Source organism: Cucurbita maxima, unplaced genomic scaffold (assembly GCF_002738345.1).
Source record: "Cucurbita maxima cultivar Rimu unplaced genomic scaffold, Cmax_1.0 Cma_Scf00015, whole genome shotgun sequence".
NCBI classification, from domain to species: domain Eukaryota; kingdom Viridiplantae; phylum Streptophyta; class Magnoliopsida; order Cucurbitales; family Cucurbitaceae; genus Cucurbita; species Cucurbita maxima.
In genome coordinates, this window is record NW_019272031.1 from 2,551,966 (window position 1) to 2,570,791 (window position 18,826).

Sequence of the window (18,826 nt, forward strand, 5' to 3'; positions counted from 1 at the left end):
TAGTTCAATTTACAAGTTGAAACTACTCTACTTTTTAAAAAAATAAATTAAAAAATATTTAATATTTATAACATATCTGTAATAAATGTGTTGGAGCGGTAAATATTTAATATTTTAATTTTAATTAGGATAAATATGATTTTTTTAAATAATTAAAAAAATAGTCTGACAAGCCAACTCAATTTTCGAGTTTTGTTGTGAATTTAAGTCGTTGAGTCACTGAACCAATTAACAGAAAATTTTAGATTTATCAAAAAAAAAAATTCAATCCAATCGAAATATGCATCCACCTAGATGTTTGCAAGTTGCTCAACGAGGCGAGGGTCATTTGCTCTCACATCCCAATATTTCTCGAGTTTTGTACTGTTTAAAGAGGATTTAACTAAAATGTGCCGACAAACCTACTTTGACATTAAAAATTGTGACCATCTCGGTGTATTTCAAACTGGTTAGGTTCGATTATCACCGGTTGATCATTGATTCCATGTTTTATAATGTCAATTCTGTTGGATGATGAAAGTCCCACATCGGCTAATTTAGGGAATGATCATGGATTTATAAGTAAGAATACACTCTCCATTGGGATGAGGCCTTTTGGGGAAGCCCAAAGCAAAGCCATGAGAGCTTATGAGAGCTTATGCTCAAAGTGGACAATATCATACCATTGTGGAGAGTCGTGTTCGTCTAACAAATTCAACTTGGTTTAGGCTCAATTCGATCCAGTTCCAAATCAATTCAACCTCTCATTCTTTCAAGGGACCTCATTAGCATTAAAGTATTTAGTGTCGGGTCGGTGTGTATAAAATTGACTCGTACTTAGCAAGACTCAAAGATTACGGGATTTCATGTATACGAAAGTGATGCACATAAAACTGTGTATGAAATCAATACACATCCCGAACATATGAAAAGAGCTGAAATCCAAGGCCATAGTCTTAGGTCGAACTAAAAATAAACGACATCATTCATGTTTGTACATGTTTGCATTCCCTAACCTAACAGCTAGATCATTCATTCAAATGTGATCTTCGTTTATATTCGTACCCTCATTGAAAATAAAATAAATAAATAAAGTTGTATATTATAAATTTTTAAATTGAGTTTATTTATTTTTACAATTATTAAAAAAATAATTATAAAACTAACTAAATAATTTTCTTAAAAAATAACTATTGAAAAATTGTTCAAAATAACTTATTCATTTATAAATTAATAGCTATTAATTTATAAAAAAAAGTCATTTTATTTCTAATTTTCTTTAATATGTATATTAATAAAAATGATTTTAGTACAAATTCTAAACCACACATTATAAATAATAATAATAAAAATAAATAAATAAATAACGTCAATTTCTCTTAATCCACAAAATTTCCAAATTTATTTTCACATAAAAAATATAAAAAATCATGTTATTATAGTCCATTAAAGACATAATATTAATTAAATTAAAATATTTTATTAGTTTATCTCGAACTAAATATCTTTTTAAACAATATTTTATAACTAATTTTCATAAATTAATTAGTTATATTCGTTAATTTTATGTTGGATAATTTGCAAAAATATATATATTTAATACTAATAATAATTATAAAAAAACAATATATTTTTTTTATAATAATTATTATTTTATATATATATTGTTTTTTTTATAATTATTATTAGTATTAAATTATTATTATATATATATATTGTTTTTTTTATATTTATAATTATTATTAGTATTAATTTATTATTATTATTTTTTAGTATATATAAATAAATAAAAACTAAACGCTAATATCCAAGCGGAGCTCTTCCTGAAACGAACAGAGCGTTGCAGGAGATGACGAATGTCATCTTCTTCTTCAAATCCTTCTCTTCCTTACATTTCCAGTTCCCCTCTCTGGTTCCGAAGCCTCCGCCATTTCTGAGCTTCCTCAGCTTTCACAAGAAAAGCTCCAGCAACTCCCTTAACTCGGTTGACAAAACACTAATCGGAGCTCTATCCGGAGTCCTTTCGTTCGGCCTTCTTTTCCATTCCCCCTTATCTGTTGCGTTAGATTATTCGTCTGTGGAAATCTTCTCATTATCGGCTGATTCTTCGCCGTCCGATTCATCTGCGTCTTGTGTTGAAGACGAGCTACCTGACTTTGGAAACTCTGAGACGGTGTCTCCGCCGGTATCTAACGAGGATATTGTGCAAGAGGCTTGGGAAATTGTAAATGATAGTTTTCTAGATGCTGGTCACCATCGCTGGTCGCCTGAAGCTTGGAAGGTATAGACTCCCCTGTGGCCTCTCCTGATTAGGCAATTTTTTTCAATTTGCGTATCGTGTGTCAGTTTATATATATATATATATATATATATATATATATATATATATATATATATATGTATGTATGTATAGACTATACTCCGCTATTTACAATGTTTACCTATATAATATTTGATGTTATTGTGTAAGCTAGTGATCGGAATCCATGGAAGGTAATGGAATTTATTCGAATTTATAGATTTGAACTTATTTGCCTATAAATATGCGTGCATGCTATTTGAAATTCCGCTAAAGTGAACAATTGTTAAAAATGATTGTAATTGCAAGACTGAAGTAATGAGCACGGATATTGATGCTTTCAGCGAAGGCAAGAAGACATTATGAATATGTCAATTCAAACTCGGTCAAAGGCTCATAATATCATCCGAAGAATGCTGGCAAGCTTGGGTGATCCTTATACACGTTTTCTTCCCCCTGCTGAGGTAACGATTTTTCTCACTTTTATCCTTTCAATTGCCGAGTTTTCTTCCTTGTACGATGTTGCTGAGCAATTTGTCGTGAGGAAATTGTCGGGGAAAAAACAGCAGATTGTTGGAAGAAGAAAAAATAGGAAAAACACAAGAGAGACAGATGTATTTCAGATTCTGCTCAAGACCGATTATTTGTTTCTCATTCGATTGGCATATTTAAATAACAATTATATGTTAAAAATGGAAAGGAGTGGCAACTCAATTAAAGCCATTCCATTTGGCCATTCCACTAACTTTAATTGTGTGGCTTTACCTTAAAATAGAGTTTATCGGGTTATCAAAGCTCAAAATGGCAAGGACTTCTCATTTAGTGATCAAATTCGAGATATCTATCTTAAAGATGGTTCTGTATGCCGTTAAAGCAAGTTCCTTATTCGTCAAAATTTAAGTTCTTATTCATGTTCTGTTTTTCCTTTTTGTTTCTTTTTTGGAAGTTCTCCAAAATGGCGAGGTATGACATGACTGGTATTGGAATAAACCTTAGGGAAGTTCCAGATGATAGTGGAGGCATGAAAATAAAGGTACTAGGACTCTTATTAGATGGTCCTGCTCATTTGGCTGGCATTAGACAGGTAACTGTTCAGAGCTGATCCAATTTTTAATATCTATGCTCTTCAGAAAAACATTTGATTGCTATGATTCTGATCTCTGTTGATCATCTCAAAACTGAGCTGTTTTTAAACATTGTCTTTAGAGTTTTAGAACAAAAAATTTACTTAAACATGTTGGGATGTCTATTTTTTTAATTTTGTTTTCCCTTATTTTAATTTTATTTGTGCTTGTGGATTACCTGTTCTTTAGAATGCTCGAAAGTCTTCATTTTACATTCACAAATTTCTAAATACTAATTTTAGCTTCGTAATAAACTGAACTCTACAACCCACCATATTATCTGTTAAAAAACTGTTCTGAAAACAATCTTTCAGATACTGGGTCCATCATGTATGATTCATCAGAAAAGGCAACAATCAAATTATCTAGTATCTTGCAGCAAAAGCCTTTCTGATTTTTTCATGTGGTTATTTTTCCTTGTTATCACTTTCTAATTCAGGATCTTTTACTGTGTAATAGTGTTGTGCAGTTTCAACAATTTTTATTCATTCTTTTTTCTCCTTCTGTCAGGGTGATGAAGTTTTAGCTGTTAATGGAGTGGATGCGAGAGGGAAATCAGCATTTGAAGTATCTTCATTACTACAAGGCCCTAACGAAACACACGTGACTGTTAAGGTTGTTATCGCAGATTTGTTTCAATTTGATAAAATGCCTTGTTAACTTTTTTTCTTTTTGTTATTTTTCTTTCAATCATCCAGGATGCATTTTTTATAGGTCAAACATGGTAACTGTGGACCAGTAGAAAGTATTCAAGTTCAAAGGCAAGTTCTTGTTCGATCCCCAGTCTTTTATCGCCTTGAGCAAATTGATGCTGCCTCTTCTGTTGGGTACGTTCGCCTAAAGGAATTCAATGCATTGGCTAAAAAGGACTTGGTTACAGGTAATTGTCTGATAATGAAACCACTTGATATGTAAAGTTTCTTTCTAACTTATATAATCCTACAAGTCACTGATGGATCATAAAAGGTTCATTGTACAAGAACATTTAGGAATTGGGTTCTATCTCATTGAATTTAGGATTTAATATAAGGATTCAGTTCCTTTGAAATAGGGCTGAAACTTGTATGAATTTGAATTGAGTTCTATGTCATTGAATTTTGATTTTGTTCATTTTATTTTACACAGTTAAAATGGTACGGATGTATTTTCGTTGCAATTGGATATGCTTAAATGATAGTTCATCTCTTTCAATCCATTTCTTTATTTTTTAGTTTCATCCCTAATTTAGCATGGTTTTAAGAATCAATTCGATTCATCATCAAGCCTGTTCAATGGAAGCTCTTTAGTTCCTAACACACCACAAAGCAGGAAAGTACCTCATATATATCATTACTTTGAAAAATCAAACTGAAGGAAAGTCTAAGGACCACCATTTTATTTATCAGTTATTGTATTGGAGCTATTAAAACAGAATAAAACAAATCAATACTCACTCAGAGAAAGTCCTTTCTTTTTATGAGTGTTATATACAGAAAGTAAACCTATGTTCTGTTGTTATGTAGATTGGAATTGTTTCAATACTACCTGTTAAGTGGATGATTTCTGATAATAATAGAGGCACAATTGTTTCAGCAATGAAGCGTCTTGAGACCATGGGTGCTTCATATTTCATTTTGGATCTCAGAGATAATCTTGGTGGACTGGTACAGGTATTCAAAATGGTCTTGTACGTATTTTATTGTTTAATACTGTACTCCCTTTTGAATGAGGAATGTCTTCTTTTGCATGCCTTTATTTACAATGTCCTGCTACTGCCGGCCAAAATTTTCCTCATTGGGGATTCTCATGTAGAAGTAAAATTATGACTTTCTTCTACGTATATCTCTTTAACTTCTTAACAAACATATACGTAATATATGTGTTTGTATGTGTATATATATGTTGATTGAATTTACCAATTGTAACTGATGCTTATTTCAGGCTGGAATTGAAATTGCAAAGCTATTTCTAAATGAAGGAAGCACGGTATATGAATTTATTTTACTTTCTCCCAGCTTATTTGTAATATTCCCTAGGTATAAAATATAAGTCTGTTGCTTCTTAGGGTTTAGTTCTGACCATTCCCATTCTTGAAACTCTGGAAGTAATTAGATTGTTTTTTGCTTTTTATTTTTTCCGAAATGTTTTTTTTTTTTTTTTTTTTTTTCCTGTTGATGAAACATGGGTAGTGAACCTAGATCATTTTAGGCCAAACCACTTTGTTAATGCTTGATCATCACTTGCTGCCTTAGATGTTGGTAGTAGTATTAAAACAAAAATAACTTAATGAGCTTACTTTCAAGCATTTTTTTATGTAATGAAAAATCACCATTTGTGAGATCCCACGTCGGTTGGAGAGGGGAACGTAGTATTCCTTATAAGGGTGTGGAAGCCTCTCTCTTAAAAACCGTGAGGTTGACGGCGATACGTAGTGGACCAAAGTGGACAATATCTGCTAGCGGTGAGCTTGGGCAATTACAAATAGTATTAAAGTTGGACACCTGGCGGTGTGCCAATGAGGACGCTAGCCTTCAAGAGGGGTGGATTGTGAGATTCCACATCGGTTAGAGAGGGGAACGAACATTCCTTGTAAGGGTGTAGAAACTTTTCCCTAGTCAATATGTAACGCATTTTAAGAACCGTGAGACTGACGGCGATACGTAACGGGTCAAAATAGACAATATTTGTTAGTGGTGGGCTTGGGTTGTTACACTATTTGTGTCCAATAGTTTCTTTTTTTGTAACTCTTCAAGGTAATGGATTAAGATATGAAACCTGGTATGACACTCTTCCATAAAAGCTCCTTTTTTCTGATTTACAAAAAAAAAAAAATGATGATATGATGACTTGCTCAACTACCTTTGAAGATGCCTTAACTATCGATTGAAAATGATGATATGATTGTTTATTTGGTGTTTTCTTCTTGTTGATACATGCCCAGGTGATCTATACAGTTGGAAGAGATCCCCAATACCAAAAAAATGTTGTTGCAGACACTGGACCATTAGTTACAGCTCCAGTCGTGGTATGTAATGTTTTCTTATGAACTCTCTTTATTTTAATCGTATATGAAGAACTGAATGGCTTCTCATTTAAGCTGCATTAAGTTTTAATTTGCTAAAAACTTTTGCCTTCTAATAAAAGAGGTAACTCATCATTCTTTTTAATGTTTTTAACTTATATAATGAAACCAAATTTTATTACGTCGGTTACTTTGTTTCTGTTCAAACGCATTTTAGAAGGTATATATGCCTCAGTAATTTGGAAGGGTAACTTGAAAAAAATGGGTGTAATAAATCTTTATCACCATGCTGGTCTGTTACTTAACCTTATTCTTGTTTTGATTATAAAGAGAGGGAATCGCACTTTGTTCATATATGTCAATAGGTGACGTGTAAAAAATGGATGTGATGGATCCTACCTGCCATGCTGGTCTCATCGATGAACCTCTTGCTTGTTTTGATTTTGAGGAAAGGAAAATTGTATTTTTTTTAGGTTTATAACGAATAATTCTTTACAATATGGGGAAAAGCATAATAATTGTCCTGACACCAGTTTAGTGTTAGTCTTCAATGTGTACAGATGAATATGAATGCAACTCGCTGAAGCAGGCATCTAACTAGGATGATGAAATAACTATTTGAATGGACCGGTTTTAATTAATTTTATACATTAAAAAAAAATAACTAGCACGCATGTTCTTTGGCTAAAATGTTAGTTAAGTTGCTGCAGATATTCCTTGAATTAAAATTTGAAAGTCAGCTTTATTCAAATTTCATGTTTTAGGCAGCTGAATCAGAACCTCCTTTTCTCCTGCAAAATCTAATTCTGCCCAATATTTGATATTTAAAACATTCATTTCCAGCATTGTAAATCTAATTTGTTTGATGACGCTTAGTTACATCTTGTTTTACACTAAAATATACACTGATTAATTGGCATATACTTTCAATGTATGGACTTAATTATAATGCTCTCGACCACAATTCATACAGGTTCTTGTGAACAAAAAAACTGCAAGTGCAAGTGAAATTGTGAGTGCCTCAATCAACTGAATAACATGTGAATCCATTTTATGATCTTGTATTTTACTCACTCGAGTTGTTCTTATTTCAGGTTGCTTCCTCGCTGCATGATAATTGCAGAGCTGTTCTTGTGGGAGAAAGGACTTATGGCAAGGTTTAAGATATTTACCTCAGCTTTAGCTAGTCTTTTTCGTATGTTCTTATTATATTAACTTCAATTTTCTTTTTGCTATGCTGCAATGTTTACATGTGACTTCTTTGTACCTCCTTCCAAATTCACCCTTGCATGAATGTTTTTTGAGTTTCTTTTCTACTTGTCTAGTTGAACTAGCAATCTGAATTGCCATAAATTGTACTCGCTTCATCTTCATTGACAGGGTTTGATTCAGTCTGTTTTCGAGCTTCACGACCGATCTGGTGTCGCAGTCACTGTTGGGAAGTATGTTACCCCAAATCACAAAGATATAAATGGAAATGGAATCGAACCCGACTTCCAAAACTTCCCAGGTAGAGTAAATTACCCTCCAAAGAACGAGAGGAATCTGGTCAACCTCACCTAACAAGAATACCCCTTTATTGCAGCATGGACTGATGTCACTGAACGTCTTTCACAGTGCTCCATCCTTCATCAAGGATAACGCAGGTTTCCCCGTGCCCTCTCGGTCTTCTTTCGCTTGCCTTTTTACTGCTCCTCCCTCTTTAGAGTGTCTTGTTCTGAGATCTCTAGATTTGCAGCTCAATTTGCATAAAGCTCAGGGCATGAAAGTGGATCAAAATCAGTTTATCTCAGTGTAGATTCACTGAGAGGTGCAGACAAGAACCATGGAGAAGTTTTGCATCTAATAAGCCCCTCTCTTAAGCAATTAGAGGCCATAGAATACCTTTTTTGTGATTGTTTTTAAGAAAACTTGAATCTTCTTGTTTGCTTGTTGTAAATGGTTAGTAGTGACAATGGTCAAACGTTCTTGAACATCAGATTGTTTGAGAATTCGTCAGCTTGAAGAAATGGTCCATTATATACTTTCTTTCAGTCAGAAACGCCTCATTCATTCTGGCAATAAACCATTTTGCTTGGTTTATACTCTTTGGATGTGATAAAGAAACTCTTATTCATTTTTTGGTCTCTAAGTATTTTCAGGGAATAAATGATTTAATAACTTTAGTTTATGTACTTTCAACCAATAAATAATTATTTAGTCAGTAAACTTTAGCATGTAATAATTTAGCGATTTGGAAGTACTAAGTTATTAAAGGATGTGTGGCCAAGAAAACACTTTTTTTTTTTTTTTTTTTTTTTTTTTTTTTTTTTTTTTTTTTTTTTTTTTTTTTTTTTTTTTTTTTTTTTTTTTTTTTTTAACTAGAGTTACCTCAACATGTATATTTTAGTCTGTTTAAACCACTAAATTTTTGTTACTATTTTCAACTAATATTCTTATCTAATACAACCTTCAACCTTGTCGTGTTAGCTATTTTATTTATTTATGAAAAGAAGAAAATAAAGTAATATTAATTGTAACTAAATTTTGAAAATTTAAGAATACGAAGAAAAAAAAAACAAATATAAATGTCTATCGATCAAAGATATATATATATATTATATATATTTAGAAACGTGTAATTTGGATCGCAAAGAAGGTTGGAGATTACTAAATTGACTCAGATTAACTAAATTGATTATGAATGGACTAATTTTTTATTTTGAATCTTATGAAATTGAACCATGTCTACGGACATTTGCAAAGAAATCTACAAAATTTGAGAGATTATTGTTTGATTAATCGAGAAAATGCTGGATCAATAAATATATATATATATATATATATTTAAAAACAACTATTCGAACCAGACATAGCATAACTTGAAAATTGGTTAACTAATGTGATTAAGATGCGAGATTGTGGGTCACTTTTTTTTTCCCTAACTGCTCTACTTTTGCAGAAAGTGATTTGGGATATATAGAAACTACACTTAAATTATTAGTTTTTCTTTCAATAGTATATTTTAAAATACTAAAATTTTGTTTCAATAGTCACAAATAAACTTTAAATTTTGTGATGCAATTTAAAAGAAACTTGAAAATAGAAACCGTCCATAGGTCATTGAAGATTTATAATTTCCCGTAGGCAAAACCTGGCAACCCGCCCAGAGTTTGATCATTCAAAGTATTTGTGTAGCTAAATTTTAAACGAATTCAAACTAGAAATCGATCGAAAAAAGTAAACAGATCCCAATCTAAATCTACCAATTTAGGTTTTCAAAGATAGCAACAACAATTTAGTTTTGTAAGGGGGTGTTATGGATACGAATTTTAGGTTTTTTTTTTTAATTTTTTTTATAGCAAAGAAATATTCTATTTTTTATAATAGAATATGTAAAATTATCCAATGGAGTTTTAAGAAATAATAAAAAAAAATATATATTAAAAGGAATCTGTATGTGAACATAAGAAAATTTTATTTAAAAATTGCGAGAAAAAAATTATTATCATTTATTAAAAAATAAAGAAAAATAGATTTGGGAAATTTCTCTGTTTTGGTTTCAATATATCCAAACAATGAAAAAAATTCAAGATCCAAAATATATATATTATTTTCAATATCTATATAAATATTTAATCCAAATATTAAATTAGGGAAATTAAAAGCATGTGGCTCTGCATATTCTTTATAACAAGGTATCAAAATTTATTCCCATTTGAATGTTTGAAGATTATATTCTTGAATCCATCATCCAGCAAAGTTAGGAGACAATATTCTTCATTACAGACCAAAAACATAAAATTCCCTTGCTCCACACTCACTCCGACTATTTTGTATTTTCATCTTCAAAAATTGTTCTAAAAAAATTACGAAGGAACCATTCAAAAATTGAATCAAATATCGACTCCTAAGTTTCACTTTACTATTTTGTGTTCCTTTTTTCTTCAAAAACGGTGCTCGAAAAATTACGAAAGAACGTCTTCGTACAAAAATTGAATCAAATATCCACTCTGACTCCCACGTTTCACTTGACTACTTAGTGTTCATAAAAAATGGTGCTCGAAAAATTACGAAGGAACGACTTCGTTCAGAAATTGAATCAAATATCCACACTGACTCCCAAGTTTCACTTAACTACTTCGTCTTCCTATTTTCGTCTTAAAAAATGGTGCTCGAAAAATTACGAAGGAACGACTTCGTTCAGAACTTGAATCAAATGGGCCTTTTTAACTCAATAAGGCGTAGATCATTGGTTCAAATCCGATAAGGGACTTCGGCTTCTTTCACAAAACTCAAACCGTTTCGCTTCGACGGGAATCAATATTCACAACCTTAGGATTTCCAAAAAAAGATGTTCTGAAAACATAAACCAACCCCATAGATTGCTATTTTGCCTTTTTTTTTTTTTTTTTTTTTTTTGTGGGCTCTTTCTATTGCTTGTGGTATCCAACTACTTCATTGCCTGCTTTCTCAAGTTTTCTTATATTCTTTTTCTTCTTGGTGATCCAAGAAAGCTTTGATTCTTAAGTTTTATGAATAAAAATAATTTACAGTGAAAAGATAATCAGTACTATTCAGCAACAGTTTTGGTCTGCTCTCTCATTTGATGTGTTTTATTAAAGCTTGGCTTCTCTCTCATTATTACTACTAAATCCCAGAAGAGCAAATCACAGACAACTTAGAGTGATGGGTTCCAACATTCTCAGGAATTTGGCACTATTGTTCTTACTCTTCTCAGGTAAAGGTCGATTTACGCTTGTTTCTTTTGTAGCCATTTTCATGCTCATTGTTAGACTGTTATAGTTTGAGAATCGAAGAGCAAGCAAGTAAAAGATAAGTTTGTTTTTAAGTATACTTCTTCTATGGGAGTAGAAGAATTCGAACCTTAGAATTTCCAGCTGAGAGTACGTGTCTTGTCTAGTTGAGTTACGCTTGAAATGTTGAAGCATATCAGGTTGATAGGTCGATAGGTCGATCTCTGCAAACAAAATGACATAAAATTGTTAGATATGGAAGTGATTCCAAAGTGTTCTTCATATTCACTTTTTTCATAGTGTTAATTATAGATGTTGTCAATTCGTATTGAATTTCTCATGCAATTCTAATCCTTGGAACTGTGTTGGATAAATGCCTTTATTTTGGTTTAGACAACTTTATAGCATCCAAATAGAGTCCAAAATTGTGCTACATCAATGCATTGAAACGAAAATCATATAAACTAAATGAAGTGTATAAACATGCTATCCAGGAATGTAACTTGCTAACATTTCAGTAATTGTAGTAAATTTTACCAAAAAAGGTGAAAAACTGATGTATAAACATGCTATCCAGGAACGTAACTTGCTAACATTTCAGTAATTGCGGTAAATTTTACCAAAAAAGGTGAAAAACTGATGTAGTTTTACCTCTTCAGGTTCAAGTTTTGCAGAGAAACCTCCTATACAAGAAGAAAATCAACAAGACATACCTCTGCAGAGTGAAGAAGACAGAAAGATCTTCTCTCCTTCAGTACATTTCACTCAGTTGGATGACGCCCCAATTGTAAACCCAGCGACAACGCCAGGAGAAGTTCAAACTCCAACAGTAAACCCAACTACGTCGCCACAGACTGTACCGAACTCAGTAGACCCTAATATGATGACTCCCACCACAGGGCCTGGGAACTCTGGTGGAGGTTCATGGTGTATTGCAAGCTCTGCTGCTTCCCCGACTGCTCTACAGGTGGCTCTTGACTACGCCTGTGGCTATGGCGGTGCAGACTGTTCAGCGATTCAGCCAGGTGGGAGCTGCTATGACCCCAACACCGTGAAGGACCATGCTTCTTATGCGTTCAATGACTATTACCAGAAGAATCCAGCGGCTACTAGCTGTGTTTTTGGAGGAACAGCTCAACTTGTTAGCACAGACCCAAGTATGACAACTTTTACCTTTTTGAATCATAATCAATCCCTGTTATCACCTTCGGTAAACAATTCTGAGAGATTTTTTAACTACAAAACTGCTTAAATCAGGATTAGTGAATACAGAGTTTTGTAACATCTCAATCCCATCGTTCGTAGATATTGTTCTCTTAACGGTGGGCTTAGGCTGTTACAAATGGTATCAGAGCCAAACACCGGGCGGTGTGCCCCCAAGGGGGGTGGATTATGAGATCCCACGTTGGTTGGAGAGGAGAAGGAAACATTCCTTATAAGGGTGTGGAAACCTCTCCCTAGTAGAGGTGTTTTAAAACCTTGAGAGAAAGCTCAAAAGGGAAAGCCCAAATAGGACAATATCTGTTAGTTGTGGGTGTGGGTTGTTACAGAGTTCATACTTCATTCCGTTAATCCTACTACTAACAGCTTTTATACAAAAGAAACTGACCACACTACAAAGTACATATATTTTAACTCACAAATTATGATTTCCTTTGTAGTTACTCCATTTGTGTTGTACTACTATTTTTCGTTCAACCCTTTATGAGTGAGCATAGTTCCCTTCTCTCTCTCTCTCCTCCTCCTTTCCTAGTAGAGATAAATTCTGAGGTTTGACAAATGAAATAAAATCTAAGAAATTGGTCTGTTATAATTTCTTTTAACCATCCTTTCAACATTACTGCAGGTAATGGTAACTGTCACTATGCAACATCCAGAGCTGTACCAAGGTAATCCCATAAGGGCTCCTTCATTCATTTTACTATGAGACTATACTTCACCCAACAAAAGAAGAAAAAAGAACTCAGTTTAGTAAGCAAAAACAAAACTATTTAGACCAAAATAAAGTAAAAAACTAATTTGTTTTACGTACTTTTCACAGCCCCCCTCCACCTGCAGTTCCAAACCCAACACCACCGCCGCCTGTAATCCCAACACCAACACCGCCCATCACCACAATACCAACCATGACACCGCCGGCTCCCACGAACCCAACGTTTACGCCCACAGATCCATCGATGTATGGTGCAGAACCATCAGGCATGCCCAGCTCAGCCACTTCAATATCAAAACGATCACTGCTGCTCTTGGCCATGACTTACCTTTTGGGTTCGCTTGTGGCAAATCATCTGTAAGCAGAAGGAATCTCATTTCTTCTCTCCACAGAGAGATGGCAATCGCTTATTTGCTGCACATTTTTGCATTGTTAGACATCAATATGATACAAAAGAAAGATTATATAGCAAGTTATTGTTGTTACACCAAGATATGTATTAGAAAAACTAAGTCCACAGGAACACAAATTAGTAGACTAAAGAAATAAATAGGTCACATGCTAGCTATACGATAATTTACATTGTTAGTCAATAAGGGGATATAGATATGTCAATTCCATTTTGGAAGCTTTTAACCAATAAAAGGATATCGATAAGTCAATTCCATTTGGAAGCTTTTAGGTTGGTTTTCCAGGGAAGAGGCATTGTACTCAGGCTTCACCTTGCACAAGAGTCAGATTCAGCTTTATTAATGAAAGACCACTTTGTCAAATGTATGATTATTCACTGTGTAATTTGATGATAGAAGGCAGGTTCACAAATTTGCATATATAACTAGGATCGATGCTATTAAACTTCTGACTCATCGATTGGAGCTCAGGAATAAAGTTTGAAATAATTTTAATGATTGACCCAAAAAAGAAAGGAAAATTTATTCATAGTCACTCATCAACATAAAAAGGAAAGGTCTGTACATTGCGACTGTAGTGTAACTGTTAAAAGTAGACCAGTATTATTTAAGGAAGATTTAACCAATATAAGGTTTACTTGGGAGTGACTGAAGAACTCAGATCACGAGCAGGAATGAGACAGCCGTTACACAAATGATTGCCACTGTTGCAACAATTGAATTCTGATCAAAAGCTCTCCGAAAGCTGCCAGCTCGAGAGAAATGCTGGAAAGCCAAATATGCTGCAATCAGTAGTGAGATGATGGTCCCTTCTTGAGTTCCCCTGCCAATGGGAGATAATAATAAATGCTGAGATTGGAAAAATTATGAAGTTCAATTTGATCAAGAGTTCAAATGTGTACCTTAAGTTTTGGACTTGATATGGGGCCACAATCACCAAAAGTAATGATATGAATGGTATTTCGAGTTCACCTACATCCAAAAGAATCCAGCATCCGACTTCCTATGAATTTTCTACTCATTCAATGGATTGTACAAAATGGAATGCTTTCAAGAATTGAATAAAATGAGGTTCAAATAAATAAGTTTCGAGCCAAGCTATATACTAAGTTCCTTTCAGGATAAAGTGAATGATAACCAGCAATTAAATTCATAGATGATCGTGTGAGGTAGATCAGGAGAGACTATACCAGGGATGAAGAAAAACAGACGAACAAGAAGGGCCAAAAATGCGCTCCAAATGCCATATTCTCCTCTGAAATTGAAGTTAGAACCAAAACATTAGCCCAGTTAGAACTAATAGCTCATAAATCTTGCTGATAGATACTGATCTTAGAAGGACTAAATTAAACTTCTTAAAGACAATCAACGCATGATGCATCTATGTGATCGTAAGGGGAAAAGGGATGGCAGTATATAAAGAGATTTCAAGAGGCTTACTTAATCCACGAGATAACACTTGCAGGAGCCTGAAGAGCAAATAGCGGAACGATAAATGACTTCTGGATCCCAGTCCCCCTTGCGAGCATTAAAATCCTGGAGAAGAAATCTAGGGTTTTAAAATTTTACTTTGATACGTGCAATGGACTCTGAAACAGCAGATCAAGGTGATCGTTGTAACATAATGACGGTTGGAGATATAAAAGTAGCCACTGAATGTTATCAACTTAAACGCAATTGTTTACATAGCGGACGCAAACGAATTTTAGCAAAACATTTAACAACTCTTGAGTACTCAATCCTCATTCTACAGAATCGTGTCTCAAAGATCGGAAGTCGTAAAATCCATCGTTGAGAGAGCCAACATCGATGATTAACAGCACAACTTGAATAATATAATAAGATCATCTATATTAGACATGATGATGCTATGCTTATTTCACACATGATCAAGAGAGAGCGAGAGGATAATTACACAGAAGAAATAGTAGAGATCCACTGAAGATTGCGAGCAGAAAGAGGCATCGCGTAACATACAGCACTCAAACCACGCCTCCTCTTCTTATTAATCGCCAACGTCGAACTCACGTCGCTACCGAAACCAAACCTGGTCAAACATCTTTTCATTTTTTAACAATACTAACAAATTTTTAATCCAAAATCACTACTCAAACGGACTGACATGATTCTGGAGCCTGAAATTACCTGATCGGATTAGAACATATCGAGCTCTGTTTAGCGGCAGGATTAAACGTGAGTTTTGCATTCGGCAGAGAGGATCTTAGAGAGAGAGGGGCGGATAGCTTGGATTTGTGTAGAAAGGGACTGTGAAGTGAAATAGCAGAAGATAATACACAAACCATTTCCCCTTTCTTCCGTTGTCTGGTTCAGCTTCTATCTTCTCTCAGATTTGGACCGTAAACGATGCTTTCGATTCTCTAGTTTTGATTCAACAAGCAAATCGTCGCTTGCCTGACTGATGAACACGAAGAATCCAGAGCCGCCTAACCGAAGTGTAGTGATTGGGCCAATTGTCGTTCAACTCGAACACGTCAATCTTATTTTCAGTTTCTTCAATTTATAATGGATAGCAGAAATATTACCAAAGTTTTTTTATTTTGTAACAACTTAAAAAATTATAATAATTACAAAATTAGAAGAAGAAAAAAAAAAAAAAAAAAAAAAATCTTAATCTCGATCCACCTCTCACCACTCCTTTCCTAAAATAACTCCGTAACTTAGATTTGAAAAAGCCAATATTCATATTTTACATATTTTCTTTATTCTATCGAATAATAATTTAATTACAATTAATTAGATTTGAATTAAGAATTAAATGACAATAATTTTTGTTTAGCGTTGATTTGGATTTCAAATGATAAAATCAAACTTTCTTTAATAATAGATTAGTGACACTAATTAAATAAGTTACTTTATTATCGGTATGGTTAGAAGTTTGTATCTTGTATGACGACATGTGCTTCGTGGTTCTGCACGTGTCATACATTTGATATGTGTGAAGTGTTATGATATGATATAGTATGTTGAAGGACATGTTACGTGCATAATATAACAAAATACGATGTCTGACATGAATGATACACAGTAAATATGTTTCGACACGGTATACAACTCCGATATATGTTTTAAAGGCTATGTTATAAAATGATATGATATGAAGGAAAATGGAAGAGGTTATTTTTACATGGTTTGATAAATGAAAAATATTAGGATCTCATGCATTGAAGAATTTTTCCGTTTACAGTAGGTTCGGACGCGTACATCACGAAAAGAAAAATGATTATTGTGTTTATCATAATGCTACCAACAGTCACTATTCCTACCAAGTGTCCGACAATAGCACCAAAAACTGCTAGCCCGACCAAAAAAAAATGGTCTAGGAGGTATACAAACCGACTGGTGGGTCTATATTTGCACGTGTGGGTCGTGTGTAGAATAATAAATACACATCCAGTGATCCCGCTTAAGATAGTCACCTAAGAAAATACTACTTTAAATAATAAGTCTCATTCATGATTGCATATGTCTGCATTTAACCTCAATAGTGAAACCTATTTCTTAAAATACTCCAATCATTGCTACTTTTATTTCCGCATAAAATGGAAATATTTAGTTTCTGAAAATATTATAAGAAAATTAGCCATTAAACTTTTTTAAATCATTTATTTTTTTCACAAATTTAAAATTTTTAAAAATTAACTAATTTACTAAATTTAAATTTAATTTTTACAATATTAAAATTAAATTTTTTATTTGATTTAAAAATATTAGAAATAAAAGTATATAGATTAAATAAAAAATTTGAGAGATATCCTAAGAAAAATAACGCGCTGCTCAAGAATCGAACCAACGCCCTTGGACTTGAATCTGTGAACTGGTGCACAACTAGAACGTGAGTAGACCATCAAACGCGCATCGGTCCTTGCACATGGGTTGCCTTTATGGCTCATGACTTGGTGCGTGATGTTGGATGATGAAAGTCCCACATCGGCTAATTTAGGGAATGATCATGGGTTTATAAGTGAAGAATACTAACTCCATTGGAATGAGGCCTTTTGGGAAGTCCTTATGCTCAAAGTGGACAATATCATACCATTGTGGAGAGTCGTGTTCGTCTAACATGGTATTACAGCCTGCCCTAAACTTAGCCGTGCCAATAGATTGGCAAATCCTCGAATGTCGAACAAAGGACTCCAAAAAGAAAAAAGGAGTCGAGCCTCGATTAAAGGGAGACGTGCTTTGTTCGAGGGGAGGTGTTGGATGATGAAAGTTCCACACCGGCTAATTTAGGGAATGATCATGGGTTTATAAGTGAGGAATATTAACTCTATTCGTATGAGACCTTTTGGGAAGCCCAAAGCAAAGCCAGCCCAATTTAATTGTCGTTTGATTGTATTTCATTCCGATTTCAATACTAATGCTAATTGAACTTGATTCACGACCTACCAACAAAATTTTAAGAAATTTGGGACTTACAACGAGCATAAATACAAGGTAAGGAGGGCACACTTCATCCCGGTAAATAACCACTTAGACTATAAGCAAGTAATACTTGTAGGGATCGATAAGACGTGTTAAGGTGCAAGCATAATTTACCTTAGGTAGTTAAAATATGCATGATCCGGACTTAGAATGAACAATTTGAATGAATATGACACGTATGTTATAAAATTACGAAATTTCCCTTAAAATGAGAAAATTGAGAAACATGTCTAATTTAATGTCTCCCGCTATGGTAGATTGGAGGAAGTGATACTGTGATATGTGCTCCGGGTGAAAGCAATAAGAGCTTACAAGTAGGTTAGTTATTGAATATTTTTTTTTATACTCACTCATTTTCCCCTTTCTTTCCAGGTATCAGTCAAGGTAGGGAGCTGTTCGGGAGCTACACTATCACAAAGGGGTGTCGACCCGGGGCATTAGTTAATTGTATTCTTTTTATGGTTGTCATTGTATTATTATTATTATTATTATTTTTTTTTTTTGATATCTCGTGTCCATCCTCCGTTGACAAACCCTATAATTATAAGAATATATTTTTTTATTTTTTTGAAAAATTAAGATTATTACTCAGACTTTTAAAAAAATTAAAATATATTAGAAATAAAATTTAAAAATATTTTTATTAATTTAACTTAAATATTTTTAAGAGAAATTTTGTTTTAAAAAAGAAAATTAGCACAAGGAAAGGTTTTGATGGGTACTAAAACGAGTGGTTGCACGAGGCAGTGGCCCAATAGCACGTGATTATGTTTGGTATTTTATTTATTTAAATAATAAAATATCCCAATTTTTCAACCACATAAATTACATGAAAAATATGTTTTTTTATTTTTTTGGAAAGTGGACAAATTAATATTATTTTCTTTTAATAGAACGAGTG

General features: G+C 33.4%; 3 protein-coding genes and 2 long non-coding RNA genes across 9 annotated transcripts; 2 read left to right on the top strand and 3 right to left on the bottom strand.

Moving 5' to 3' along the window:
- The first annotated feature begins 1,785 nt into the window (after positions 1–1,785).
- Positions 1,786–8,519, top strand: LOC111490416 (carboxyl-terminal-processing peptidase 1, chloroplastic). Of its 2 annotated transcripts, XM_023139026.1 has the most exons (13): positions 1,786–2,260; positions 2,623–2,742; positions 3,225–3,362; positions 3,913–4,017; positions 4,117–4,282; positions 4,975–5,051; positions 5,323–5,367; positions 6,323–6,406; positions 7,377–7,415; positions 7,498–7,560; positions 7,784–7,913; positions 7,989–8,049; positions 8,142–8,519. In XM_023139026.1, exons 1-12 carry the CDS (start codon positions 1,829–1,831, stop codon positions 8,042–8,044), a joined length of 1,455 nt encoding a protein of 484 aa, XP_022994794.1. In that variant the 5' UTR covers positions 1,786–1,828; the 3' UTR covers positions 8,045–8,049; positions 8,142–8,519. The 2 variants fall into 2 exon arrangements, with proteins under 2 accessions (XP_022994794.1, XP_022994793.1); XM_023139025.1 differs by having other exon boundaries at positions 7,989–8,519.
- Positions 8,520–10,041: 1,522 nt separating this feature from the next.
- On the bottom strand, positions 10,042–11,986 carry LOC111490513. Its single transcript, XR_002719567.1, has 2 exons — positions 11,853–11,986; positions 10,042–11,363 (listed from the first exon to the last, which is right to left on the bottom strand). It is a non-coding gene; the product is annotated as an uncharacterized LOC111490513 (long non-coding RNA).
- LOC111490458 (PLASMODESMATA CALLOSE-BINDING PROTEIN 1-like) lies at positions 11,048–13,560 on the top strand. Its single transcript, XM_023139089.1, has 4 exons — positions 11,048–11,123; positions 11,799–12,296; positions 12,986–13,028; positions 13,181–13,560. Exons 1-4 carry the CDS (start codon positions 11,072–11,074, stop codon positions 13,431–13,433), a joined length of 846 nt encoding a protein of 281 aa, XP_022994857.1. The 5' UTR covers positions 11,048–11,071; the 3' UTR covers positions 13,434–13,560.
- LOC111490515 lies at positions 12,264–13,258 on the bottom strand. The gene is made up of 2 exons (XR_002719569.1): positions 13,172–13,258; positions 12,264–12,344 (listed from the first exon to the last, which is right to left on the bottom strand). It is a non-coding gene; the product is annotated as an uncharacterized LOC111490515 (long non-coding RNA).
- Positions 13,348–15,987, bottom strand: LOC111490472 (cold-regulated 413 inner membrane protein 1, chloroplastic-like). 4 transcript variants are annotated; one of them, XM_023139112.1, is made up of 7 exons: positions 15,628–15,979; positions 15,398–15,541; positions 14,923–15,018; positions 14,673–14,737; positions 14,385–14,454; positions 14,121–14,305; positions 13,348–13,486 (listed from the first exon to the last, which is right to left on the bottom strand). In XM_023139112.1, the coding sequence occupies exons 1-6, from the start codon at positions 15,783–15,785 to the stop codon at positions 14,140–14,142; spliced, it is 699 nt and encodes a 232-aa protein (XP_022994880.1). In that variant the 5' UTR covers positions 15,786–15,979; the 3' UTR covers positions 13,348–13,486; positions 14,121–14,139. The 4 variants fall into 4 exon arrangements, with proteins under 4 accessions (XP_022994880.1, XP_022994879.1, XP_022994881.1 ...); XM_023139111.1 differs by lacking the exon at positions 13,348–13,486 and adding an exon at positions 13,577–13,794; XM_023139113.1 differs by lacking the exon at positions 13,348–13,486 and having other exon boundaries at positions 13,981–14,305; positions 15,398–15,529; positions 15,628–15,987.
- Positions 15,988–18,826: the final 2,839 nt, after the last annotated feature.